This window comes from Arvicanthis niloticus, chromosome 8 (assembly GCF_011762505.2).
Source record: "Arvicanthis niloticus isolate mArvNil1 chromosome 8, mArvNil1.pat.X, whole genome shotgun sequence".
NCBI lineage: Eukaryota > Metazoa > Chordata > Mammalia > Rodentia > Muridae > Arvicanthis > Arvicanthis niloticus.
This window is the reverse complement of record NC_047665.1, coordinates 5,727,368-5,755,206: the sequence shown is the minus strand read 5'-3', so window position 1 is coordinate 5,755,206 and position 27,839 is coordinate 5,727,368. Positions and strand designations below refer to the sequence as shown.

The 27,839-nt window shown below is 43.0% G+C and overlaps 1 protein-coding gene across 3 annotated transcripts in view; it reads right to left on the bottom strand.

Moving 5' to 3' along the window:
* The window catches only part of Kif27 (kinesin family member 27), a 76,981-nt gene that overhangs the window by 28,179 nt on the left and 20,963 nt on the right, over positions 1-27,839 (bottom strand). For all 3 annotated transcript variants that reach the window (XR_013112024.1, XM_076938909.1, XM_076938910.1), the window contains exons 6-13: positions 23,087-23,293; positions 20,313-20,482; positions 19,079-19,182; positions 16,907-17,062; positions 14,710-14,915; positions 11,505-11,702; positions 3,647-3,760; positions 1,611-1,787 (exon numbers count right to left, since the gene is read on the bottom strand). Coding sequence is in view for 2 of the 3 variants with exons in the window: in XM_076938909.1 (XP_076795024.1) it covers positions 1,611-1,787; positions 3,647-3,760; positions 11,505-11,702; positions 14,710-14,915; positions 16,907-17,062; positions 19,079-19,182; positions 20,313-20,482; positions 23,087-23,293 (1,332 nt within the window). In the remaining variant the exon portion in view is untranslated. The remainder of the gene's footprint in view (positions 1-1,610; positions 1,788-3,646; positions 3,761-11,504; positions 11,703-14,709; positions 14,916-16,906; positions 17,063-19,078; positions 19,183-20,312; positions 20,483-23,086; positions 23,294-27,839) is intronic.

Sequence of the window (27,839 nt, the reverse complement as noted above, 5' to 3'; positions counted from 1 at the left end):
GGGTATTCCATCAGGGATCATGCTTGCTGGAGTGGCTACCCAAACCCTGTGTTCAGTGACCAGCTGGACTGAGAAATGGGCGATATAGCAGAGTCACATATGGCTCCCAGTACAGCAGTGTTAAGGGCACACTCAGAGCCTCTGGAGCAGATGCTTACTACATGGGCACTGGTCCTTTGTCCTCTGACCTGGGTGTGGATGCACCCTGGAACCAATGCTGGCTCTAAGTGAAAGTGTATCTTCAAGTCTGAACAAGTCAGCTTCATCTTTAGATGCTATTAGTATACATGCAGATAAGTCAAGAACAGTTTCTGCTACTTTTGCTTCTACAATCATCCCTTCTTAAAAATTTGAAACGAACACAAACCTGTTCACAAAACTACTTCATTAACTGGCTTGTAAGATCTAAGTCCTACAGAAAAATATTTATGATGTTTCTCAAGTCTTTATAATTAAAAAAAAAATCTTCATTTTACAAAATCCTTTTTCTTTTATGAGAATCTTGTAACCCCTGATTTTGGGTAGTAGTGAAATATAGATAACATTTTACGGCTCATGCCCACTATAAGATATCACATAGTATAACCTATCTGAAATCTCATGGAAGTTACTAATCAAGGCTGACAGAGAAGGTGGGGAAAGAAGAGTTACTCTGTAAGGTTATAAATTTTCTATCTGGGAAACAGAGGTTTAGTAATATATAGTTGTGACAGTCATACAACATTGTAGGTATTAATGCCACTGAATTGTAAACTCAAAACAAGTGGTTTTAAAAGTGAAGGTTAAGCTGACCATGACCATAGACACATCCCTATAATCCTAGCAGCAGACACGGGGCACATGGTCACGGCCAGGCTATATAAAGATACGAGTAAAGAACAGAACAAAGGTCAACTTTATGTTCTATGTATTTTACCACAATATAAAGTTAACGAAAAGTCACATTTGAAAGAAGATTGAACGTGTTATTTCAGCCCAGCAACACTTTGATGACAGTCATTTGATAAAGGGGCAGTTTACAGTGAGAACAATTTTTCCTTTGGCTTCTATCTATAACACTCTCCTCCCTCCTACCCCAACCCCATGAGTGAGTGTGTATGTGTGTGTGTGTGTGTGTGTGCGCGCGCGCGCGCGCGCCATGCATGCACATGCATGCACATGTGTTTCAAGGCCAGTAGTCAATATCAGGTGTCTTCCTCAATGGCTTTTTCACATATTTTTTGAGATAGGGCCTCTCACTAAACCTGGAACTCAGTGATCTGGTAGACCAGCTGGCCAACAACCTGCCTTCTTAGCGATTATAAGTGTATGCTTCTGCACCCCACTTTTATGTGGGTTCTTGAGATACAAACTCTGGCCCTCATCTTTAGATGGAAAGCAAATTACTAAGTTTATGATTTAGCTTTTTTTTTTATGTTTAGAGTTGTTTTGTCTGAATGTATGTCTGTGTTCCATGTGCATGCTTGGTGCTCAAGGAGGCCAGAAGAGGATCCCTTAAGACAGGAGTTGTACATGAATGCTGTAAGCCACTGTGTGTGCTGGGAGTCACTTAACCATCCATCCAGCTCCAGATTTACCTGTTAGAGAGGAAAAAGTGACAGACAAGGTACCTGGCTAGATCGAAGCTTCTTGTTTTCCAGGCGGCTCTTCTCCTGAAGCAGGGCTTCCTTCTTGGAGACGATGGCCTCACGTTTCTTCAGGTCTTCCTCCAGCAACTCTAGTTCCTGACGCTGGTTCAGGACCTTCTCTACCTCTTCATCTAACCACTTTCTTTGCTCATCCAATTTCTATGTTAAAAGAAATACTATGATTTATTTCTCCTCTTACCATAAAAATCATTTCATTTTAAGTGGCTAAAATCTTTAAAACAAACAGGAAAACTATCAGAGCAATTCCTGTTGCCACCTGACTGGTGATTCTGCTTAACATGCTGTGTGTTGTTTTATAGGGAGTTAAAATTACTACCCCACTGTGTTACACTTAAGCTATTTGTGCCTGACAAAGGCAGCTTGACTTTCTCTACATCAGTTAAATATTCCCACCTGTGGAGAGGCCATGCCTCTCCTGGGTTTCCACTGGCACTCTCCATCCTGCCTTCTCCAATGGGAGCTACCTGACAGACTGTATTGTTCAGTTCCCTGTGACTAATTGCTGATCTACTGCCTGGCCTGCAGATAGTATCTGATACAAGGTCACATGAGTAAGTAAATAAATACCCTAGTCTATCAACACTGGAATAAATAGTCCATGAAAAAACAAATCCACCTTGTAGCTTGTCAACTTCAAATACTATAAAATAAAGTAAAAGGATGGAAGGACTTCTGAAGTAAATATGTTAGTATTCTGTTAATTAAACACCACAAGCAAGTACAAGTGTAAAAACATGACTAAGATACATTTGATCACAAGCCACTGAAATGTCATTAAAGCCACTAAAACAACAGATAAATAGAAAGTCAGGTTGGTACTAATTCCCAGTCCTCCAAGGGCCCAATGAAAGAATCCTAGAAAAGTCTATTAAGACAATGAGGAAGCAGACATGGAATCCCAGCCTGCAGTCCCAGCACTCCAGATGTGGCAGTATGAGGATCCCAAATTCAGGAAATTCAGAGTATCCTGAGCTTGCCTAAGACCCCATCACAGAACAATAACAAAGAGACAAGGTAGCAAGTAAGCTTGAGATGCAAAGCCTGTGAAGATGACCCTGTCAGAAAGCGACACTGGAGTCTACAGTAGCAGCAGCTCTGTGATTCTCAGGAGTGGTACCGTTAAGTGTTCAAATACTTGAGTTTAGCCTTAGACCCAGTAAGAGGCCTTATAAAGTTCACAATTAAGTTAGTATTTACAAAATTTCTCAACTGTGAGTGGGGTTCCCAGTAGAAAAAAAGACAATTACAATTGTTGAAAATATTTCTGAGTGCAAATGGTATATGAGAATATACCCATACTCTAAATATCACTAATAAAATAAGTAAAACTTTAAAAAATGGCCGGGCGGTGGTGGCGCATGCTTTTAATCCCAGCACTTGGGAGGCAGAGGCAGGCGGATTTCTGAGTTCGAGGCCAGCCTGGTCTACAGAGCCAGTTCCAGGATAGCCAGGGCTATACAGAGAAACCCTGTCTTGAAAAACCAAAAAAAAAAAAAAAAAAAAAAAAAAAAATTTTTTTCAAAACTTAAATAGGTATGTTTGTATTCTGAATATAATTATAATTTTAAGTATAGTTTTTCTTGAATATTTTCAATTTCTTTGACCTTTGAAATTATGAGTTACGGTTTTCTTTTTTTTAAATGTGACACTAAACATACTCTTTAATATGTTATAGTACATACACAATTTGGTTCTGTTTGCATGTAGAGCTCTGGATTTTAGAAATACACCTGTCTCTATGGGAATAAATATAAGCTAGTGAACATGGGTTTCATACAATATTCAAATAAATCACTCCTGCCAACATAGAAAGATAACACATTTCTGGATGAGAGATAATTTAATAAAATGTTTTTAAAGAAATATATGATATTTTATAAACAAGCAAAAAAATCTGATGTTTGAAAAAGTTTACTCAGAATCTGCTATTTTTAACCTACATATAGATATTCATCAACACTAAAGAGAATTAGAAACACTGAACTGAGCTGACCGACCTGGAATTGGTCCACACTTCTGAAAGGACTTTTTCTTCTGTTCAAGTTAAACCCATCCATGTCCTCAGCCTTGGGGTTCAGACCTTCTTCCTGTCCTGCTTTTAACTGCAGCTCCTGGACACAGAGAGATAAGATGCTTTATTCACTTTGCTACCGGCCTCTCAGTACATACACAGATAAATTATCTTTCGCTCTTCTCCCCTCTTCCCTCTCCCATAGTCCCCTTCCTTATCAGTGCCAGGTTAGACTCCAGAGCCACAAGCATGCTAGGTTAGACGCCGGAGCCATGCACATGCCCCCTTTCCTTATCCATGTCAGGTTAGACCCCAGAGCCACGCGTGCGCCAAGTGTGCTGTCAAATTTACACCCACAGGCTTGGCGTGGTTTTCTTAGCATTCACATGCCTTGCTACAAGAGTGAGGTTACCTCACCTTTGAGGCAGTGAAGTCAGGGTTTACTGACTCAACTGAGCCTCTTTTCATTCTTTGTGTTACAAATTGGAATGTTCTGAGACTGTGACCCTCACAGTCACCCATGCTGTCTATCTACCATGGCTGTGTCTGAACTTATTCTAGTAGAAATGCACGTTCCCAGTGCAGAATAATAATTCTGGGCTCCACCAGAGGCTTGCTGGTTAAGAGTGTGTGCTGATCTTGCAGATCTGAGTTTGGTTCCCAGAAGCCAGCCAGTCGGGTGGTGGCTCAAAACCCGTCACGCCAGCTCCGGGGGACCAGATGTTCTGAACTCTGGGACCTGTGCTCATATGCATGCACAAAGCCACACACCCACATGTATGGACTTAAAAATAAGTATTGTTTTTAATGGGAGCCTGCAGAGCCTTTAAGAGCAGACAGGGCAAGACTTCGAAGAGAGCAGTCTCCAGCCCCATTAACTTCCCTTTGCATCACAAAGACTAAACCAATGCTCACTGCTCCTCATCACTGACCCTGGGACCAGGAAGGAAAGCATGGATCAGAGGCAGCCATGGATAAGATGGATCACATAGATGCTAACTCAGGGAAAGAAATACAGGGAGGAAGAGACCGAGGGACCTGGCCTTCTTATTCAAGAGACCTAAGGATTATTTAAGTTCTCAGAGTAAGATTTGGACAGATGTTTGGTTAAACATGGGTTTGTTTGTTTCCGATCTATGATGGATAATTATAGAAGTTGAAAGTATTTAGATACTTTGATAGCAATCCCATCTGATAATTTTATATCTACCGACTTCAATCAGTTAAAACAGTGGTTCTCAACCTATGAGTCATGGCCCCTTTGGCAAACCTCTATCTACATGAATAATACACTATGATTCATAACAGTAACAAAATTACAGTTATGAAGTAGAAATGAAAAAAATGTTATGGATGGGGTGCTCACAGCATGAGGAACTGTATTACAGGACCACAGCATTAGGAAGGTTGAGAACCACTGAGTTAAATATAGTGCTTAGTAGAGTATGGTTTATGCCTATAATCTTGCTACTCAGGAGGCTGAGACAGGAGGATCACATTTTGAGGGCAACTGAGACAATGATAGTGAATATGTATATATACATAGATACAGATATATATTTTAGAGAGACAGATTGTCTAAGAACACTGGACACAGTGGCAGCACACACATGTCCCCTGACCTTACCATGAATTTGAGGCCAGTCTGGGCTTCACAGTGAGTTCCTATCATAAAAACAAACAAGTAGAGAAAGCAATGGAACGTGTATGGGTGGTGGCTTTTATTAGTATAATTTTACTTCATTTTTCCGTTAGTTTATGTTTTACAAAAGCATTGGGCGGTGACAAATGTAGAAGGAAGACTGCTTCTCAGAGATAATTTCAGAAGGGCTATCTGGATAGAAGTCAAAGGAAAGATCAAAACTTCCCAGTTCTGGGAGTCAAACAATCACACGGAGTAGTGAACATCTGTGCTGTAACTGCCCTCACCTGAGTTCTGGCACAGACAGAGCAGAGGGATGGGGAGGAGCAGAGGGGGCTCTAGCCCAGGGTGACAGCAGTGCCCACAAGGGGGGGGGGGGTCAGCTCTATGAAGGAACACACAGGCACGGCTGGAAGAGAGACACTGGCAGACTTCTTAAATCTCGTGTAGCATAGATTCTGAGTGGACAAGCATGCAGGCAAGTCATTACGGGTAAGCAAGGATACAAGATGGAAGGCAAAGCCAGGCCACTGGGCTGACAAACTAGACAAAAGGCCTACTGGCATCAACACAAGTTTATAATGCTATCAGGGAAGGTGAAATAAAAGCATTGCCATGCTCAGACAAGAAGCCAGAGCAGTGGGGAGTTATTCCAGCAAGAACTCCATTGGCAGGAGCCAGAGGTTAAACAAGGTTAGGTGGGTAGATTCTAGCCAGCAATATCCTCAACTCCGGAGGTAGAAAATAAATCTACTCAATGACCAGATAGAGAGATGCCGTCCCAGGGTGAGAAATGTAGGGAAAGTCTAATGGACTTCTTATTCAAGAGATTTAAGAATTATATAAAAGCGATGTTTGTATCTCTGCATAAGCTCTGAATGGATGGGTGTAAGTCCATATTGTTGTCAGCATTAGTGTGGCATGGATGGTGGTGCAAAGCAGAACTCACAGAGACACATCTGCAGAAGCGACCCATTTCCTATGTTGTGCCGAGTTGTATCAGTGAACCTCCCCTTTGGCTCTAGTTTATCCTAGATTTATCCTGCTATATCCCAGCAATTTCAGGATGCTGAAAGAAGCTTCCTTGAGCAAAGGCCTGCCTGCCCTTGGGAAGTGAACTTCTACAGTGCCTCTCCCTCTCCCCTACATGTGACTGCAGAGACCGTGGCCTTTTCCTTATAGTATAATGCGCGCTACAACATAAAACAGTGGTGAAGTTGGTGCCTGTGCCAGACTTGAAAAGACAAACCTGATTGTACTATTGAATTGTTGCAATGACAGAATGTAACACTGTAAGAAGGAAACAGGTACTTCAAAGTAAAACGCCCAGTATCGTGACACAACCCATAGTGTTAGAGACTTGCTTGGGATGGTGGCATATGACTGTAATCACAGCACTCTGGAGACTGAGGCGGGAGTGTGTGCTCTAGGCCAGCCTGGGTGACAGAAACTCTCAAAGCCTAACAACAAAAGCCGAATGTTAGCACTTGGGCTGTGGCTGAGGCACCAAGAAGATGCCTCACAAATAAAAGACCCCAGGTTTGAGCTCTGGTGTGGCCAAGTCACAACAGGAAAGGACATGAACAAGCCACTGTATGCTCTGGAATGGTTTAGACAGCTGTAAGGAGACAAGCAGCAGTGTAAACGTTATCTCCAAAACCGCCAAGGTACCCTTTGGGACTGAGCATAGTTTTTTGTTTTAATACATAAAATGTTACTACATTTGGGGCAATCTGTTTCTTTTTCTGGAATATTTACACTAAACAATTGCCCCAGAGAGTGTGAAGTTTAAATTAAAGGTAGATTGCTTTTCAGCAGGTTACACGCCCTTTGAATGAGGTTTCTTTGTTCCAAGCACAGAGGTAGATAGCACCATATCTGAGTTAAGTCACAGCCTGTGTCACACAAAGCCCCCAATCCACAGTCTAACAGGCAGGCCTGATCCTTGTACTGATGGAAGAATGTAGAAAAGACCAAGAGTTGCTTACAACAGAGACAGAACCAGAAACTCTACAAACTTGCAGTTGACATTCCTGAAGCCTGCAGAAAACACATCTGCATTCCAGAGTCTGGGACAGCTGGAAAACAGCTGCCTTACAAGGTGGGTAAAGGCTAGTATCCATAGCAAAGGAAGAGAAGAAGGGACATCTGGGAAACAGAACAGAGGAGAAAGTCTATAGAGTATGTCCTGGAGGACTCATGCCTGACTAGGTGTGCTTGCTTCCTGGTTAAGGACACCCCTAGGTCAGAGGGCAGTGTAGGCAGGACAAAGGGAAAGCCCCAGAAACTGTATGCAGATAGTTCTAAAGAGAGGGTGGGGAGGGAGGAGGAAAAGGAAGGAGGGAGAAGAGAGAGATAAGAAAGGGGGGGAAGGAAGGGGGACAAACTCAGGTGTGAACACCAAAGAAAGGCTCTTGCAGTGGCCACACTGACAGAGGGATGCCAGGAAAATCCTCTTCTCCACACTCAGAGCATTGGCAAGCAGCCGTTTGAAAGACTCCTACTGAGCTGGCAGCTAGGTGGTGTTGAGAGCTAAAGGTCCTTCTTGGGATGCCTCACTCTGAAAACCCAAAGCAAATGGCACAGAACTATATTCTTGAGACTTGACCTGGAGAATACCCGTAACTAAAGAGAACCACACAGTATTCCATGAGGTGGGATCTGACTTAAGGTAGGGGTCCCAGTAAGGCCACAAATTCAAGCATGGCATCCATGCCAGGCTATACTAGAGACCACACAGAGGGAGACCCAGCAACCACGCTCTCAAGAATCAAATAATCAGGGCTAGCCAGCGTTTGTGAACAGCAAGGGACATACACAGACCAGGCTCTCTCCCTCATGCTCAGCTCCCTTGTTCACCACCTCCCGATGCTAGGCTGTTTGACTGCTCGGCCTGTCCACCCTTAGCTTCCAGCATCTTCCATCCCTTTCTGCTTCTCCGTCTCTGCTCTTCTCTAACACTGACAGTGGACCTTGCTGTCTCTGTCACGCCAGCTCCAGGAGTGGGGTGCTCCAGTGTCCCAGTACCACCCTTGTTTCTTTATCCTCCCACACTAGAGTCAGAGAGACAAGCTTTCTGAGGCAGGATCTTAATATAGAGCCTGGTTTTGGCCTCGAACTTACCATCCTCCTGCCTCAACCCCTTGAATTGGGGAGTTACAAGCATGAGCTCAGAAGGCTGACTATGATATTCTCCAACTGTGGTCAGTGGCCTGTCCACTGGACATCCGACTTACTCTCCAGCTTTGTGTGCTTTTGGCATGCTCCTCATTGCCCAGTCCAAACTCAGTCTTGACAACACCCTTGTCTGTTCCATCAGAAGCAAAGAGCTGTGTCTTCAACAGACCGTGCGACTGGAGTGCCTGCCACAGGGAAGCCTGGCCCATGTATCACATCACACATGAAAGTGGACACCAAGTAGAGTGACAGCCTGACTGTATTAAGCTACAGCCATACAACTTCTGTGAATACAGACGAAGTGCTTCATCACCTTAGGCTTGACATCAAAATCCTAAGCAATACATAAAGTAGACTACAACATTTAAAGCTTTTGTGCACTAAAACCATCACAGGGATGTAATAAGGATGTGATTCAACCGTTAGAGGCCCTGCCCAGCATGCAGGAAGACCCAGGTTCAATCTCTAGCACCACATAAACTGGGCATGCTTGAACATGCTTGCAATCTCCACACTCAGGGAGTGAAACTTTGTGATCAGAGATTCATCTGGGCCATCTTTGGCTACATAGTGAGTTGGAGGCCAGGCTGAGCTAGAGTAATATTATACTCCAAAAGATTGGGCCTGTCAAAACCCTGGCATGGACAGGGGAGGGACTCACGGGTCCCCAGCCCCAACAAGGATTTATAAGCAGCAACAGCAATGGTGCAGCCATTGGTAATGAGTGTGGGCTCCTGTATACAACCAAACAGGGTTCACTGGTAATGACAAAAAAGAAAAGACAGGAGAGATGAGTGGAGGTGGCAAAGAAAGGCACTGACTGATGGGTGTGAGGTGGAATGGGAAGCTAACAAGGGAGGTGGTGATGATTCAAATATAGTGGGCCATGTACAAAAAACATCAGAAGGTTCACCAGCTCCATATCCAACACAGGACTAACATCTAACACACAGAAAGGAATCAAGAAACTAGATATAGGGTCCCCAATGAAGGAAGTTAGAGGAAGGACTGAAGGAGCTGAAGGGGTTTGCAACCCCATAGGAAGAACAACAATATCAACCAACCAGAAGTCCCCCCCTCCCCCCAGAGCTCGCAGGGACTAAACCACCAACCAAAGAGTACACAGGGAGCGACCCACGGCTCCAGCTGCATATGTAGCAGAAGACGGCCTTGTCGGACATCAATAGGAAGAGAGGCCGTCGGTCCTGTGAAAGCTCCATGCCCCAGTGTAGGGGAATGCCAGGGTGGTAAGCAGGGAGTGAGTGAGTGGAAGGGGGAGCACCCTCATAGAAGCAGGAGGAGGGGGGATGGGATGGGGGTACCAGAGGGGAAAATGGGAAAGGGGATAACATTTGGAATGTAAATAAATGCTAACAAATCCTAAACACAGATGGACCCTGGACACACTGCAAGTAAATGAGCCGGATGCCCGAGGCTGCATTATCCCACTTATAAGACAGATGGAGAAAATGCAAATCCACAGAGACAAGCTTGAGGAAGGTGCTGACACAGTGTTGATAATAGTTATAGCGTTTCATGGGGCTAGAGAGATGGCTCAGTGGATAAGAGTATCAGCTGTTTTTCCAGAGGACCTGGGTTCAATTTCCAGCACCCACATGACAGTTCATAACTGACTGTAACTCCAGTTCCAGGGAATTTGACACCCTCACACAGATAAACACGCAGGCAACACACCAGTGTACATAAAATATAAACAAGTAAATTATAAGAATAATTGCAGTTTCCTTTTGAAGTTCTGAAAAGTTTTAAAAAACAATTAGGATGGCTGTACCTCACTGTAAGTATAATTAATATCACAGAATTAAGCAGTGATAAGGGTTAGAGGTGTTATACATATATTGTCAGAGGTGTCATATTATACATATACTGTCACGTTTCATTAAGACTGGAGAGGCTAACAAGATGTCTCAGTAAATATGGCATCACCAGGCCTGATGGCACATGTGAGGAAAGTGGAAGGAAAGAGCAGACCCCTGCACTAGGTCCTCTGACCCCACACATGCATTCAGGGGCCCATGTATACCACATTTTCACACAGAGAAAAATAAATGCAAAAATGAAAATATAAAAATATAAAAAATAAAATTAAATGATATCAAATCCCTTGTGTAGTAAAGAAATTATATCCCAATAAAATTTTTATAATAATAATAAAAAAATGTAAGAATGGGCAAATGCTTTTCAGGCTCCATAACTACGTTCTGTGTTGTGTTTTAAATGGTCTCATCTACTCTGGGGTGCGGACAGTGGAGGGAGCTGTGTTGGGGGGACAAATGCTATCTTCTTCTTTCTTCCCTAGACTCTAGAACCACTCTGGAAAGAAGTCTTAATTCCAAAAGCCCTAGGGAGTTTCTAGCTGTGCTGCAGCTTTGGGCCCTGTCTGCTGTTCCAACAGACCAAAGCCTGGCACACAGTGGGAACTGTTTTTAGGATCACCCTTTTCCAACAAGTTCTGGTAGCAAAGTGGATGAAGGCACCGTTAGACAAGACCAGACAGGAGCAGACAGGAGCCGACAGGCACAGAGAGGCTGCTGGCTTTCCCCACACATCTCATGCAAGCACAGAAATGCTGGGTGGACACACCACCAGCCTCGCTCCAGACCTGGGCTGATGCACGCTTCCCTCCCATTACCCACCTTGAAGACACAGTGGGTATACATGCACTGCTGGGGTGGGAGCCAGGCCTGCACTGGAACCCCCGGGCAGCAGCAGGAGCAAGGAGTGTCAAAGCATTCTGAAAATGAGCGGTCCCTTACCAACGGCATTGTTTACAAGTTACCTTTATAAACTTACATTTTTGACATTCTTAACTAAAGATCTGAGTGTTTATCATTGTAACTTATTTGTGATGTCAAACCTTCAAGACAGTACTCAGAACTGAGTAAACAGCTTTTACTGTGTGGCTAAGTCAAGCTTCTCGTGAGTCAGGACAGAACTGAGGAACAGGCAAGGAGAGACACCGAGCGTTTCACCAATGCTTAGCAGGAACTATGCACAAGATTACTTTGATTTTTTGTTGATCTCTCTTAATTTCTGCATCCAGCTGCTTCTTTTTCTCATTCTCTTCTCGAAGCCTTCTCTGCAGCTGTACTTTCTGGTATTTCAGATGATCCACGTTCTGCTCCAGCTCACTGGCCCGCTTCTCATTTTGAATGGACAGTGATGCCAACTTCTTACTGTCTTGCTGCTTCTTTTGTAAGACCTGAGATAACACAGAATATTCCAGAATAAGAAGGAATAGCTTTCCCATCTCCTAGTGGAACACTATCTTCATCCAGCAATAGGAACAGCATTTTCCAGCATGTACACTTATTTGTGACAGGTTCACTAATGCATCTTTACTTTTCTACAGTTCTTTTTAAAAATTTTAAGACAGGATTTCTCACTTCTAATTTTGTAATTGAAAACATTGCACGTGCTGGGAGGTGGTGGCGCACGCCTTTAATCCCAGCACTTGGGAGGCAGAGGCAAGCGGATTTCTGAGTTCGAGGCCAGCCTGGTCTACAGAGTGAGTTCCAGGACAGCCAGAACTACACAGAGAAACCCTGTCTCGAAAAACAAACAAACAAACAAACAAACAACAAAAAAAAAAAGAATAAAAGAAAAAAGAAAAAAGAAAACATTGCACGTTCATCAGATATATAAATGAAAAACAATGAAACATGTTAACAATCAGGAAACTCAACCACTTTTGTTTTTTTATGAAGAATTCTAATTTAAAATATATGTGGCATGAAGTATTCTAGTTACTGCCTGATCTGCAATCCACTTGCAGTGTCTTCTGTAATACACACACATACACACACATATACACACACACATACACACACATATACACACACACATACACACATACATACACACACACATACACGCACGCACGCACACACACACGCACGCACACACGCACGCACAGTGGCTCACACCTATAATCTCAACACTGAAAAGGCTGAGGCGAGATAATCATAAGTTGCAGGACAACCTGGGCTAGAGAGTGAGACACTGTCTCAAACATACATATGCATGCTTTATATATATGGTGAAATATATATGGGTGTATATGTATATATAATATATGATGAAAACTAGAACACAAAAGTGAGTTTTTATACAAAATTATGCTATTCCGGACTCCGAATCCTATTCCATGACACAGTTACTCATGAAATGTTCATCAGATATAAGGAGACATGTTCATGTAAGTGAATCCACTCCCTTTTATTTTCTATGGATCCTGGTGGTAACTACACAATATTCCACTCTTATTTTGAAGTCCAATTTTTCTGATTCAACTGTAGCCTGAGTCACTGATGAAGTTGAGGAAATTGGTCATTTCCCCTGCAAGTCCATTGTACTCAAGATGATCTGTTATTAGCACTAAACACACACTCCCATTTTCCAAGTGTTTATAGTCGTATTAAATACTAGCATGTAACAAATTATTCCCAGGCAAACAGATGACACATCCAAGACTTGTGTCGTGGCACTGTGAGAAGTTAAGGTGATAGGGAGTGGTGACTATCCTAGCTATAAGGCAAAACCAGGAGAATGACCACAAGTTCACGTCCAATCTAGTCTACGAAAGGAGTTCTAGGATACCTAAGGTTACATAGCAAGACTCTTTCTGATAAACAAGCAAAAAGAATTAAGGAAGTTATCAATATATTATGCAGGTAATAAGTAATCATTATCTTAATGTGAACAGGATGTGCATGTGAACAGGATGTGCATGTACATGTGCATGTGAATAGGATGTGCAAGTGAATAGGATGTGCATGTGCATGTGAATAGGATGTGCATGTGAACAACAGGATGTGCATGTGAACAGGATGTGCATGTACATGTGCATGTGAATAGGATGTGCAAGTGAATAGGATGTGCATGTGCATGTGAATAGGATGTGCATGTGAACAGGATGTGCATGTGAACAGGATGTGCATGTGAACAGGATGTGCATGTGCATGTGAATAGGATGTGGATGTGCATGTGAACAGGATGTGCATGTGAACAGGATGTGCATGTGAACAGGATGTGCATGTGCATGTGAATAGGATGTGCAAGTGAATAGGATGTGCATGTGAATAGGATGTGCATGTGCATGTGAACAGGATGTGCATGTACATGTGAATAGGATGTGCATGTGAACAGGATGTGCATGTGAATAGGATGTGCATGTGCATGTGAACAGGATGTGCATGTGAACAGGATGTGCATGTGAACAGGATGTGCATGTGACTAGGATGTGCATGTGCATGTGACTAGGATGTGCATGTGCATGTGAACAGGATGTGCATGTGAACAGGATGTGCATGTGAACAGAATATGCATGTGCATGTGACTAGGATGTGCATGTGACTAGGATGTGCATGTACATGTGAACAGGATGTGCATGTGCATGTGAACAGGATGTGCATGTGCATGTGCATGTGTTTTCCCCCAGAACTGAACCTAGGGCCTCACACACACTCATTAAACAACATGCTCAACCCTAGAAAAGAAGTTGTAGTTGTTTCTGAACTTATTGCTAAACCCAAAGCATGTGGGAATGAAGTCTAGGTTGTAGGACTTAAAGTGACTAACCCTTTAAACCAGCCAACTATAGTTTCAAAAACAGAAACAGTTCACATCTGCAGAGTGTCTACAAAGTGTCACCTGGTCCCATGTTGTATATGCACTGCTTAACCATTTCTCTTTTGCCCTTCAAAAATAGATACAATTTTTGCTATCTTTATATCTTCTTATATGTATGATTTCATGCCAAGATTAAATGTTTATTGAATAAAGAAATATACTACCCAGACTGTAAAATACATTAAGTAATGAACACTCTAGGCAAAAGGAAATGTCATACAGTTCTGATGATTAAAACGGAATCCCATTTCTCTCAATTCAAGAATCCTCAAAGGGAGACTTGTTTTCCTTCTGTGGTGCCAGGGATCAAAACCAGAGTCTCACACATACTAAGTAAGCACTCTACCACTGGCTTCATCCCAGCCCAGCGGGATTCAGAATGCAGAAAGGATGGCCTGGCCAGGTATGACAGAGCACATCTTTAATGCCAGAACTCTGCAGACTTGAACTCTGTGAGTTTACAACCAGCCTAGACAGGACAGCCAGGGCTACACACAATGAGACTCTGTCTCAAAAACACTATACAAACACGAGCAAGGTGGCTTTGTAAGGTTACAGGGCTGTATTTTGTAATTTACCTGAACTCTCAGCTTTGCCGCATCCATCTTTTTACGGAACTCTTTCTGTAATTTTACCTTCAAAGCAACATCAGAAAGGTCTTTGCTTTCCAGCTCCTGCAGCTGCTTTCGGGTTTCAGTGAGCTCTACTTTTGCCTGCTCAGCTTCATGTTCCAGCTTTGTTACCTTCAAAGAATACTGTCTGCTCACAGACTTGGCATTGTTACCTTCATGGAAACACAGCAGGAAGAAACATTACAGACTCCAACTCCAACCCTGTACTCTAAAACTAGTGGCAGTTACAGCTGAGCTGTAGTGCTGTTAAGCAGACACTTGACCTCCAGGCTCCCCAGCGAACCCTGCTTCCTGCCAGCCCTCTTCATGACTGCTCCCATCTGGTTCCAGCTGATCTCACCACTGCTTTATCTTCTGTGTTTAATGTTATAGTTAAGATCGATTTTTTATGTATGTGCATGTGTATATGTACCTATGTCAATGCACACGTGTGTGATACCCACTGGGGCCAGAAGAGGCTGTCTAATCCTCTGAAGCTGGAGTTACAAATGGTCGCGAGTCACCCAGTGTGGAGCTGGGAAGCACAGCGAGGTCTTCAGCCCAGTGAGTTGTTGATAGCCTTTCAGACTGTAACTGAGGTTTGCTGGCGTCATGCTTCAGCTGAGACAGGAAGAGGCTGGAGAGGAGGCTCATCAGCCAAGGGCACCAGCTGCTCTTCAGAAAACCTGAGCTCATTCCCCAGTACCCACATGGGGCTTACAACCATTCACAACTCCAGTTCCATGTGGTATACACACATGCGACATCAGTATTGTGGCATGCATGTACATACCCACAACAAATAAATATAATTTAAAATTGTTTAAAGTATCCTTTAATACAGAGCTAACTATTCTTTTTTCATTTCATTGAAGTAGTTAAATACTTGTAAATTTATTTACTTATTTATGAGTGTATGAGTGTGTGTGCGTGTGTGTGAGTATATAAGTATGTGAGTGTGTGTGTCCCAAATGTCCCAAGTGGAGGCCTAAGGATAACTTGATTTCAAGAGTCAGTTCCTACTTTTATAATGTAGATCCTGGGATTTGAACTCAGGCCCTGAAGATGCTCAGTTTCTGAGCCTCCTGGGTTGTTTTGTCTCCCCCCAGCTCCGTGAACTACTTAGTTGTTTTCTCAGTAAATCCCAGCTGTTGGTTAAACTAGCAGAACCAAAGCAACAGACATTAAAATCTTTTAAATGGAGTTCTTAACCTAAATACACAGTAAACTATCTTCTTATTCTAAAGCTCTATATCTCTGTAACAATAATATATACAGCCTAGACTCCTGGGAAGGAGACCGACAAGCCTGAGCCGCTTCTTTAAGGCAAACCTAACTAGCTCGATGATGGATATGGTATCCACCCCCACCCCCAGCCTGACAAAAGCTTTTACCAAAAAAAAAAAAATAACTCTAAAGAACAAATCTTTACATTTTCGGAGAAATAAAAATTATCTACAACTAAAGTATAATATTTAATGTTAACAATAAACTATCAGGCTGAAAATATAGCTCACTGGTGGAGTTCTTGAGTAGTGAACTCAAAGCTCTGGGCTTAATTCCCAATATGGAAAAAATAATTACTTAAAAATGAACTAAGCCAACATTGACTAATTATTAACAGTGATTATGCTCAGGCCCTGGCTTACTTGGCAGCAGTTAGTGGCCAGCACATGCGAACACCTACACTGCTTTTGCCCTAGGGTTTTGCTATTACTGCTGTCATATTGCAGAGGGAATGTCACTCTGTAGCCTAGGCTATCCTGGAATTCACTACCTGCCTCAGACTGGCCTTGAACTCACAGGAATCCTCCTCTTCAGCCTCTAAGGTGCTGAGATTACAGAGGTGAGGCCCAGCTAAAATCCTGGGTTTAATCCCCTGCTCTACAGAAAAAAAGGAAAAGAAAAGTGTTCCTGTAAGGTACACATATTAAGTGCCATGAAGTTTCAGCCAACACAGAGCTCACCCTGGCTAGAGCAGTTCAAAGGTGAGTCTGGCCTCACTGACTCCTGCACATGCTGGCTCTGAGTCACAACTCTTTGAAATAACCCAAGGGAGGGATCGCAGAGGACAGCTGTGAGCTGCAGAATTGGAGCGCATGGCCCAGGTCACGGACATGGAGCTCAGATGTGCTCCTTCTCACACAAGGACAAGTACTGTTACCTGTTTTTATTAACTCCTTGATCAGATCTTCTTTCATCCTGATGTTAATTGTAAGTTCTCTCATTTTTTGTTTAGCTTTATTAAGTATGAGTTCTGAAGTCCTTAATTTTTGTAAATTTAACTCTTGACTCTCCTGGAGAGATTCCATCTTCAAATCTTTAAAATCAAAGACACAAAAATCTCAGTGCATAAAATATTCAACTGAAGCAGAATTTTGAAATGTTTAAAAACAGAACAAAACCAACCTAGAGTGTCTTAGTTACTTTTCTACTGCTGTGAGAAACTGTCATGACTGTGGCAATTTCTATAAGACACCGTTGAATTTGGCTCAGAGCTTCAGAGGTTAGAGGCCTGACGGCAGAGCCAAGGCATGGCAGCGGGGACCACTGAGAGCTCACACCTTGACCCATGAGGCAGAGAGCACAGTGGAAATGGTATGAGTTTTTAAAAACCTGTTTCCAGTGACACACACACTTCCTTCAACAAGGTCACCCCTCCTAACCCTTTCCACACAGTCTACCAGCTGGAGACGGAGAACTGAACTAGCCTATGGGGCAGTTCTCATTTAACCAACACAGAGAGGTAGAACAGCAGGGGAATCAAAACAGGAAGACTGTGCAGCAATTGACACCCAAGTTTTTAGCTTACACAAGTTTTTAGTTTAAGTTTGTAATGTAAAGTATAATCTTTATACAGATAGCTATGCATGTGTTTTTATCATACCTCATATGCTTGGGAGAATGGAGTTATCTGAGGTAGATATGGAGGCCTCTACCTTGCCCCTCAAGACTGTGCTGCAGCAGAGGGTATCAGGGTCCAAGCACGCACAGCTGCCACTGTGACTGCTCACTCTGCTTCCTAACTGGGCATTCACACAGGGACTAGTGTGCACTCTGGCCTGAGTTTCTTCTGTGACTCTGGGCGTGCACACAGGGACTAGTGTGCATCTGGCCTGAGTTTCTTCTGTGACTCTGGGCGTGCACACAGGGACTAGTGTGCACTCTGGCCACTGTGACTGCTCACTCTGCTTCCTAACAGGGCGTGCACACAGGGACTAGTGTGCATCTGGCCTGAGTTTCTTCTGTGACTGTAGAGCAGTAACAAATGACTCAAGGATGGATATTTGACCAGCACTTAAGTTTACTACTTCTACATTCTAAAGTTATCAGTTTTATTTTTAATCTAATCTTGGTAGATATTATTATAAGCATGTTATTTTCATAATTTGACACTTTTGATGTTAACGTCTCTATAATCTTACTATTGTGCATCAACCCACTTAAAGGTCAAAGTGTGTAAGTTAAAATATCTTATGAGGTTCATTGAAGAAGTGGCTCGGAAGTTAGGAGCACAGGCTGCCCTGCAGAGGACCTCAGTTTGACTCCCAGCACCCACACTGTGTGGCTCACGATCGTAACGTCAACACCACTCCCGGCTTCTGCAAGCATTTGTGCATATGTGCACAAACCCACATACAGACTCCCATGAGTTTAAAAACTACTTCTCATTTTTAAAACTTTAATTAAAATAAAATTATTTAATCCTCTCTCCCCTCCCTCCCCTCTGTCCTCCCTTCTTCCCTGACTTTGGCCCCTCCTCTGCCCCCTGCCGCTGCCTCTCAAATTCATGGCTCCTTTTTCTTTACTACTGATTACATAACAGTTTTTAATAAAATATTACTAGCATATAGGACACTAATTAGACTTCAAGCAAGATGGAGCACTGAGCGGAGGAAACCGGCTCCTAGTGGGCTGCACACAGGGTGTGCACAGTAACCAGCAGCCCAGCACAAATCAGAGCCAGGCTGCATCTAAACTTCTGTCCTCAAGTCTCTATCTCCAGACACAGCTGACTGGGAAACCTTGTTGGTTTTTGTTTTTTGAGACAGGAACCCATTAGGTAACCTAGGGTTACTTTGAACTCTTCCTGCCTTGGTGTCTGAATGCTGAGACTGCAGGTGCAGAAACACACCCAGGTTTTAGAAACCAAAACAAAAGGTTATTAAGGAATGAGTGGGTTGGAAGAAATGGAGGCAGAGGTGAGGCTGAGAAACAGGGCTTCAGCAGCACAGGAAGCTCTGCAGCCGGCTTCCGGCTCTGAGAGGAACTGGGTGCTTTTTAAATGGCCGCTGAAGAACCGACCCCTACAGCTGGGCCATCGGAGGACACCTACCTCCATTCCCCAGATAGGACCTCTGAGACTCGACCTGAGTGTCACTCAGTTCAACAAGAGAGCAAACAGAGCCTGGCTTTTTGGCCCATGAGTGACTTCTAGATCTAAAAAAGAACATTTTGAGAACATTAGGACTAAAGGCAACTTCAGTGTTAGCATTTCCTAGGCTCACAAATTAGATCCTCAAAAGGTAACGGAATGCTTTAAAAGGCGATTGGATGGAACAAGCATATTTTACTAATATTCTTTAGAACAAAGGGATTACCTCCAACTCAGATCCAATGTTTGCAGCCACTGTGGCAGAATACAAAAAGCAAACAACAACAAGACAAACAAAAGCCTCTCTGAACGCCTAAGTCTAGTGGCTCAGTGGCTACGAGCACTTGTTGCTCTTTCAGAGAGAACCCAGGTTCAATCCCCAGCATCTACATGGCCACCAGCAGCCAACTGTAACTCCAGGCCCAGAGAATCGGAAGTCCTCTTCTGGCCTCCTCAGGCACCAGGCAGGCAGGTGGCACGAAGACATACATGTGGGTGAAACATACATTCCAATAAAATAAAGTAAATAAAAAATTTTAAAAGATTTATTTATTCGGGTTGGCGAGATGGCTCGCAGTTAAGAGCACTGACTGCTCTTCCAGAGGTCCTGAGTTCAATTCCCAGCAACCACATGGTGGCTCACAACCATCTGTAATGGGGTCTGATGCACTCTTCTGGTGTGTCTGAAGACAGCTACAGAGTACTCATATAAATAAAAATAAATACATCTTTAAAAAAAGATTTATTTATTCATTTTATGTACGTGAGTCCACTGTAGACAGCTACAGAGTACTCATATAAATAAAAATAAATACATCTTTAAAAAAAGATTTATTTATTCATTTTATGTACGTGAGTCCACTGTAGCTGTCTTCAGACATACCAGAAGAAGGCATCAGACCCCATTTCAGATGGTTGTTAGCCACCATGTGGTTGCTGGGAATTGAACTCAGGACCTCTGGAAGAGCAGTCAGTGCTCTTAACCACTGAGCCATCTCTCCAGCCCCCAAGTAAATAAAATTTTTAAAAATTAAAAAAAAAAAAAAGACCTCTGTTCAAACATGATTTTCTTAATAAATGAAGATGACAGGAGATTTAGCAGAAACTACTCACTGCATATTAAATGGAAAAGACACTACAACAAAGAAACCACCAATTGTAAGAATAATACTTACCGAGAGCCTCTGCGACATACCTAACTCTGGGTTTCTCCTGGCCCTCTGAGTCCTCATCATCACTGTTGTCAGAAAACTGGCAGTGGAGGACTTCGTCCTGGTCTTCTAAGTGACCCATCAGCATCTGACTTCGAGTTCGGAACCCAGCGAACACTTGATCCATAGAGTATATAGGAGGGCTTGAGCAGACCTTGCACAGGATCCCCACCCAACAAAAAGGTGACTCTTTAATGTCAACTCTTAGCTTAGGCCTCACAGTGTTCTTGAGGGGATATAGGTAAGTTCTCTTATGTAGCTAGCCAGTCACTGAAAATTAGGTTCCCTGCAACATGTCAAAATCAATCCCACAATACTATACTTCACAAACACACATTTCTTTCAGATACCATGTAACTCCTTCTCTTCTATTTTCAGTGAAGGTTTTTACAGAGGACAGTATTCATGATAAGCCTCTGGAGAAGCATGAAGACACCCGTACTCTCTGGAATGGCTTGTGGTCACCAGTATAACTCAACTATCCCAGATAAAAGCCATGGGGGAGTGTAGGGCTACTGCAGGATACGAAGCCCCCCCCCCCCTGCCCCCCCCCCCCCCCCCGCCAAATCCCAAATTTCAACACAGGAAATCTCCCATCTGTATTCTTCCTGTTATGCCAACATTCCAACTCTGGATATCAGACACGTTCACTCATCCTTGATACATGCAGAGGACAGACTCTACTAAATTAATGTTTCGAATGATACCTTAATGTATATTATACAATAAGTAAATTTTATGGGCCACCTAGGAATATGTACTATTATAATGTTTCTACTGAAAATGTATTTTGAATGCTCAAAAATGACTCTGGAAACACAGTGGGGTAGAAACTGCTTTTATACTTTTGTTATAGATTCTATTTCCAAATATTTCCTTGTTTCTCACCTCTCAATAAGGCAATAACAGGATGACTTCTCAAAAACAAATAATGAAATCTTAAGAAGACATTCAATTGTTAGGGTGAGTCACTGCGTAAGCTATTAGAACTGTCATGTAGAGCAGGGCGCAGGTAGAACTGTCATGTATGCAGGGCGCAGGTAGAACTGTCATGTATGCAGGGTGCAGGTATCACAGTAGTTTCCCCTCACTGAGGAGCCACTAGCAGACAATGAATGCTGAGAGAGGGAGAACCACCTCAGTGGGTGACCCCCTGCCCATGCACATATGAGCAACACTAACTAGACTTAGTGGGTTAGCTAAGTAAATAATTATAGAAGAAGGACATATACTTGGGAAGGAGATGTGACAGGGATCCTGAGGGGAGTTGGAGAGGGACAGAAAGCAATGGATGTTATTATACTCATGTGTGAAAATTTCAAAGAAAACTGAAAACTTAAACATTCAATTATCTGACAGTTGAACCTCACATACTCATCCCTTCCATACAGTTCCCTTCTCTCTGTCTTGCAGCCACTGAGGCAAGAAAGCTTTTCTGCCACATGCTCCCGTGGCCATGATATTCTGCCTCACAAAGTCCTGGAAACAAGAAGCCAAGAAATCGAGGACTTAACCCTGGAACCCATTAGCCAAAATAAAGCTGTCCTCCTTTGAGTTGCTTTTCTTAGTTTTTGGTCACAGTGATGCAAAGGCCTAATATTCTCTAATAGTCAATGGAAATTAACTATATATTCAACCATAAAGCAAAACTGAAATTAATGATCACAATGGTTTAAAATATAAAGCCTAAGCATTTCAACCTGAAAAGCACAGATAAGGATAGCATCTGTCTAACTGACCTTGAAGCACCCGAGCCGGGAACATAACAGAGTAGCTGTGGGTGTACGGTCAGGACATGGTGGGGCAGTGTAGTCGGACTCAGCACTCTCATAAACTCTGACATCCCACCAGGGTCCCCACACTTACCTAAGGAGCCTGCACTCACTCAGGTTTCATCACATCTACACCTGACACAGAGCCTGCCCCTCCCTAAACCTGCTGCCTCGCCTACTTCTCATCCTGACTAACTTACCACAGAGATCTCAAACATACTGTCTCCATTCATAACATTAGTAGTAGAAACAAAAACTCAATCTGATAATTAGGTCTTTTTCATAGTACATTTTTTTTGGTTTATTCCACAAAAATCTATAATGGCGCTGGAGAGATGTGCAGTGGTTAAGAACACCAGCTACTCTTGCAGAGAACCTGGATTTGGTTCCTAACATCTGCATGGCAACTCACAACTGAACTCTAGATCTAGGGGATCTGATGCTCCCTCCAGCCCACATGGCGCCAGGCAAGCATATGATGCACATAGATATACATGGGCAAAAACCCATACACAAAAAATATACATTGTAAGATAAACCTATAGAGATGTAGATTTACTACCTGCACATTCACAGATAAAAGCTAAATCTACATTTCATGTGATGCTTATGCCATCTTGACTGTCACTTGGGATGCCAAACCACACAAGAGTTTCACCCTAAAAACAAAGACAAATTAGATAAGCAACCCCCTGCCAGGCCTCACTTCACTCTGAGAAGTTCCAGGACAAAACCATGATGCCATCGAACTTAGCCACGTCTAAAAGTGCGACAGCAGGGGCAGCTGCTACCTTCACTCAACGTTCCCTCCGCACTTGTACATGCATTCTCTCATTTACTAATCTGTATCTTTAAAATACTCAGAAGGGACGTACACATGGAAGTGTTTATAAAACCAAGAGGGAAAACCTCCTAAGACTTACACACAGTCTGGTGCTATAAACAACGGTAAACTCTCAGAGGACGAGGGCCAGTACTTCACTCACCTTCTTGAAGTCCTGTCTCGACGGGATGTAAACATAATGTCCCCAGTGACTCTCGAACGGAGCCGTGTGAGGTCTCTTTTCCGAGGCCCTGGCACCAGGCCCATCCCCACAGCTCTCCTTAGCTGAGGTGGGCATGGGCGAGCTACGTTTTTCTAGTTCTTCACTCAGCTGATCCACAAGGTGTTGCTGTTCTATTATCTTTTCATTCTGTGTAGAAGAGAGGTGTTTGAGAAACAGAGAACCTTAGTATACACGCAACTGTGAAAAAATACCAAGGTAAATTCTCCAAAATCACACTGTCTAACCACCTCATCAATTCCCTTTGGTGTCCATAAGTAACTAGTACTGCTCTAGGAGCTAAGAACGTTTTTTCTTCTTCAGTGCCGGCATGAGACCCAAGGCCTTGACACTAGGCAAGGACCGTACCACTGAGCTATATCCCCAACTCACAGAAACTTACTGATAGTAAACACAAACAGCAAAATACTACTACTAATTATTATTACTATATTATTAAATGTTATATATAGTTGTTGTTGTTATTATTATTATTTCCAAACTTTCTGGCTGAAATATAAGATGTACCAAACAAAACTGAAAAGCACAAATATTACATTGAGGAGGTTAGAGCAAAGGAGACAGAAAGCAGTAAATTAGCAAAGTTCAAGTTTAAATGACAAAGGAAGCACAAAGCACAGACAGGAGACAGTGAGCAGACCGACTGCTGGAAGAGGGGATTTGGAACCTGAAGGCGGATGAGCTGTGTGCAGGATGTGTCTGGCCTGCGGCTGATCTAAGTCAGAAGCATGGCCAGTTCAGAAAGCTCTAACTTCTGTATGTCTCTCACAACAACAGAAGGTGCACCAGTGTGGCACAGCGTTAGTCCCAGCACCCAGGAGGCAGAGACAGCTGGGTCTGAGTTTGAGGCCAGCCTGGTCTACATAGCAAATTTCAAATCAGTTAAAGCTACACAGTGAGTTCTTGTCTTAAAAATAACAACAAAACCTCAAAAAGCACTTAAACAAAAACGTGTCAGGCCAGGCTGGGGCTTTGGCTCAGTTGATAGAACTTTCCTAGCATGTATAAAGCCCTGGATTCAATCGTCAGCATCACACAAACTGGGCAGAGTAGCTCACGCATATAATCCCAATACCTGGGAGGTAGAAACAGAAGGTCATGGTCACCCTTGCCTGTGATGAGTGTGAGGCTAGACTAGGCTATATGAGACCCATTCTCAAAACGACCAAGCATAACAAAGGACTGCTAGGTACAGTGGGGAAGGCCTGTGGGCCTCAGAAAGAGGAAGCAGAGGGGTCACAAGTGTGAACAGTCTCACATGATGTGACCTGGTCTCAAAAAGCAAAACAAATAGAGAAGTAAAAAAGTGTCATCCATCTTAACTTCACATGCACTACAATATTTAAACAGGGAAAACCCTGAGCCTCTCCTTGTGTTGATACAGAATAATAAAATATAATCTTATTTTAAAATCACTTCAAGATATTATTGATATTGCAAGACATTAGGGCTGGGTGTGGTGGCTCATGCCTGTAATCCCAACAATTGAAAGGTAGAGACAGGTAGATCTCTTTGACTTAGAGGTCAGCACTGTCTACAAAGCAAGTTTCAGGCTAGCCAGGGCTACACAGTAAGCTTCTGTCTCAAAAGCAAGCAAACAATGAAAGGGCTGGGTACAGTGGGATCTGGTGGTGTAGGAGATGGAGACAGGGAGACATGCTTAGGGCAGGCCTTTGTGGGCTATGAAGAGTTCAAGATCACCTGTGGCAATATTATACAATCACGGCTCAAAATAAAAGGGGGCTAGAGAGAAGGCACTGGCTGGTGTTCAGACGACCAGAGTTCCATCTCTAGCGCCCACATGGCCTCTCAGAGCTGCCTATTAACTGTAACAGATGATACCGCTTCTCGTGTGCAGACATACATGCAGACAAAACACCTATACACATAAAATGCATAATTTAATAAAATAAGTAAAAGGAGGACTGAGAAATACAGCTCAGTAGTAGAGTATTAATCTATCATGTATGAGGCATGTTCAGTTCCCAGTACTACACCACACACACACACACACACACACACACACACACACACACACACAGTGCAAAGGAGAGGAAGGGAGCCCTGTATCAGGTTTTGGGTATATATGAAAATCAACTTATCTCCACATACTAACAAATAATAAGAAAGATAAAATTTTTGTAAGGTTGAATTGACAGCTACATTTTAAAAAGCACTTAAGAATCAATCTATCAAGGTATGGTAGGTCATATCACCAGTACTCAGGAGGCAGAGGCAAAAAGATCTCTGAATTCCAAACTAGCCTGGTCTACACGGCACATTCTAGAGCATCCAGGGCTGTATACTAAAAAGAACAAAAACCACCCAAACAAAAAAAGAATAAAACAAAATATTTCTAATACTTAACAAAAAACAAAGTATTGGAAAAATAGGTACATAATGTAAATAAAAGGAAGAATATACTGTTTTCATCAATCAAAAGATGTTTATTCTTGCCAGGCATAATAGCCTGTGCCTTTCATTCTAGCAGAGGCAGGTAGATAACCTCCCCACATACTTAAATAAAAATGAATCTTTTTATAAAATGAAAATTATAACCAAATTCCTTGGTTATAACACAAAAACACTGAATAAAATATTTGCAAACAATTCAAGAACACAGAAAAGGAATATCCACCTTGATCAGTTAGTTGGCTTCGTTCTAGCAATGCAGGGATGGCTCAGCACATGTTAAAGCAGTAAGTGTAATCCCTAACATAAATTCAAGATCACCTCAGTAAGTGCAGGGTAGAGCTGACAAAATCCATCATCCTTTCATGATAAGAGCCCTAGAGAGATTAGGGACAAGGGGATATGGAAGTACACTAAAGGCTGCATGTGATAACACACAGCGAACATCGAGGTAAGTGGAGAAAACTCCAAGCATTTCAACTAAACCCTAGAACAAGACACTTGGCTCCAGTCTTTCCACTCTCACCCAATATGCAAAGTCTTTGCCAGAGCATTGAGACAAGAGGAGCACAGGACAGGTACACAGACAGGAAAGGAACCCAGAGTCGGGAGGCAGACCTGTGTGAGTGCAGGGCCAGCCTGTCTTACAATCCGAGGGGCAGTTCTGCCAGGACCACAAATGGAGATCCCAGAGACCCTGTCTCAAACAAAACAGAACTTGGAAAGGAGGAAGTCAAGCGTCCTTGTTGGCACAGCCTAAGGGCTCACCAGAAAACCTCAGAGCTGATACTCTCAGCAAAGTGAGTGACAACTCATATAAAAATCATTAGCTTTCCTATATACCTATGACAGGCATTCTAAGAAGAAACCATAGAAACTCTCCTGCTCACAAAGGCCTGAAGCCAAAATAAAATACCCTAGAATAAACCTACCGCAGGGTATGAAAGACTTCTACAGAGAAAACTTTAAAATTCGAAGAATCAAACTGAGGAAAGTACTAGAAGACAGACAGACTTCTCTTGCCACAGGCTGGAGTGATTAATACTATGAATATGTCCATCTTGCCAAAACCAGTCTACAGCTTCAGTACAATCCAATCAACACCTCAGTGACACCTCAGTGACACCATTCACAGAGCTAGACAAAAGCCTAAAAGTTCTTATGGAACTACGAAAGACCTAGAAAGCCAAAGGAAGTCTGAGCAAAAAGACTCATCCTTGGTTAAGTATCATCAGCCTGACTTCAGAATTATAACCCAGAGCCATGGTAACAAGAGCAGTGTGGCACCAGCACAAAGCCAGATGTGAGGCCAGGGGGACAGAATACGAACCTAGACTTAAGTCCACATAATGTCATCCACCTGATCTCTTTTCTTTTGAGACTGAGTTTCTCTGTGTATATCCCTGTAGCCTGGAACTCACTATGTAGACCAGTTTGGCCTCAAACTCACAGAGACCCACCTGTCTCTGCCTCCCAAGTACGCATTGGGCAGTGGTCCACCTGACTTTTGACAAAGATGTTAACAACAGCAACAGGACACTGTTGAAAACCAGTTCCCTTCAACAGACGACCTGGGATGGTGCATGCCTTTAATCCCAGCATTCAGAAGGCAAAGGTAGGTAGATCTCTGAGTTTGAGGGCAGTCTGGTCTACAAGGGGAGTTCCAGGACAGCCAGGGCTTTACAGAGAAACTCTGTCTCAAAAAAAAAAAAAAAAAAAAAAAAAAAAAAAAAAAAACAGAACACAATACACACACACACAAAACAAAAAAGAAAAGAGAAAAAAGAAAAGTGTTTAACATCACCTGTCATCATCAAGAAAGTGAAAACTAAAACTACTTTGAGATGCCATCTTGCCCTAGTCAGAATGGCTAGGGGTGCTTTAACAAGTTAGCGTTGTTTGCTGCCAAGCCTAATGGCTCACGTTTGATCCCCAGGACACACATCACCAAGTCCACCAAGGAGAGAACCCAGTCCAGACACACACAGTGAAACATATACACACGTACCACATGGGTAGGTGGAACAAACAAGTGTGAAAGAAACTTAAAGACAACCAACAGTGGCAAACATGTGAGAAGCCAGCTCTTCCTGCTGAGAGCATCAGCTGCAAGTGTGCCAGAAAGTCACAGAACAGCTGCCACCCCGTCAGCTCGACTGCTCCTGGGTGCTCATCAAGAGGACTCCGTAGTGTGTTCACTGCTGCTCTGTCCGCAACATTAGGAAACAATCATCCTACGTCCATTAGCTGACGATGGAGAGTG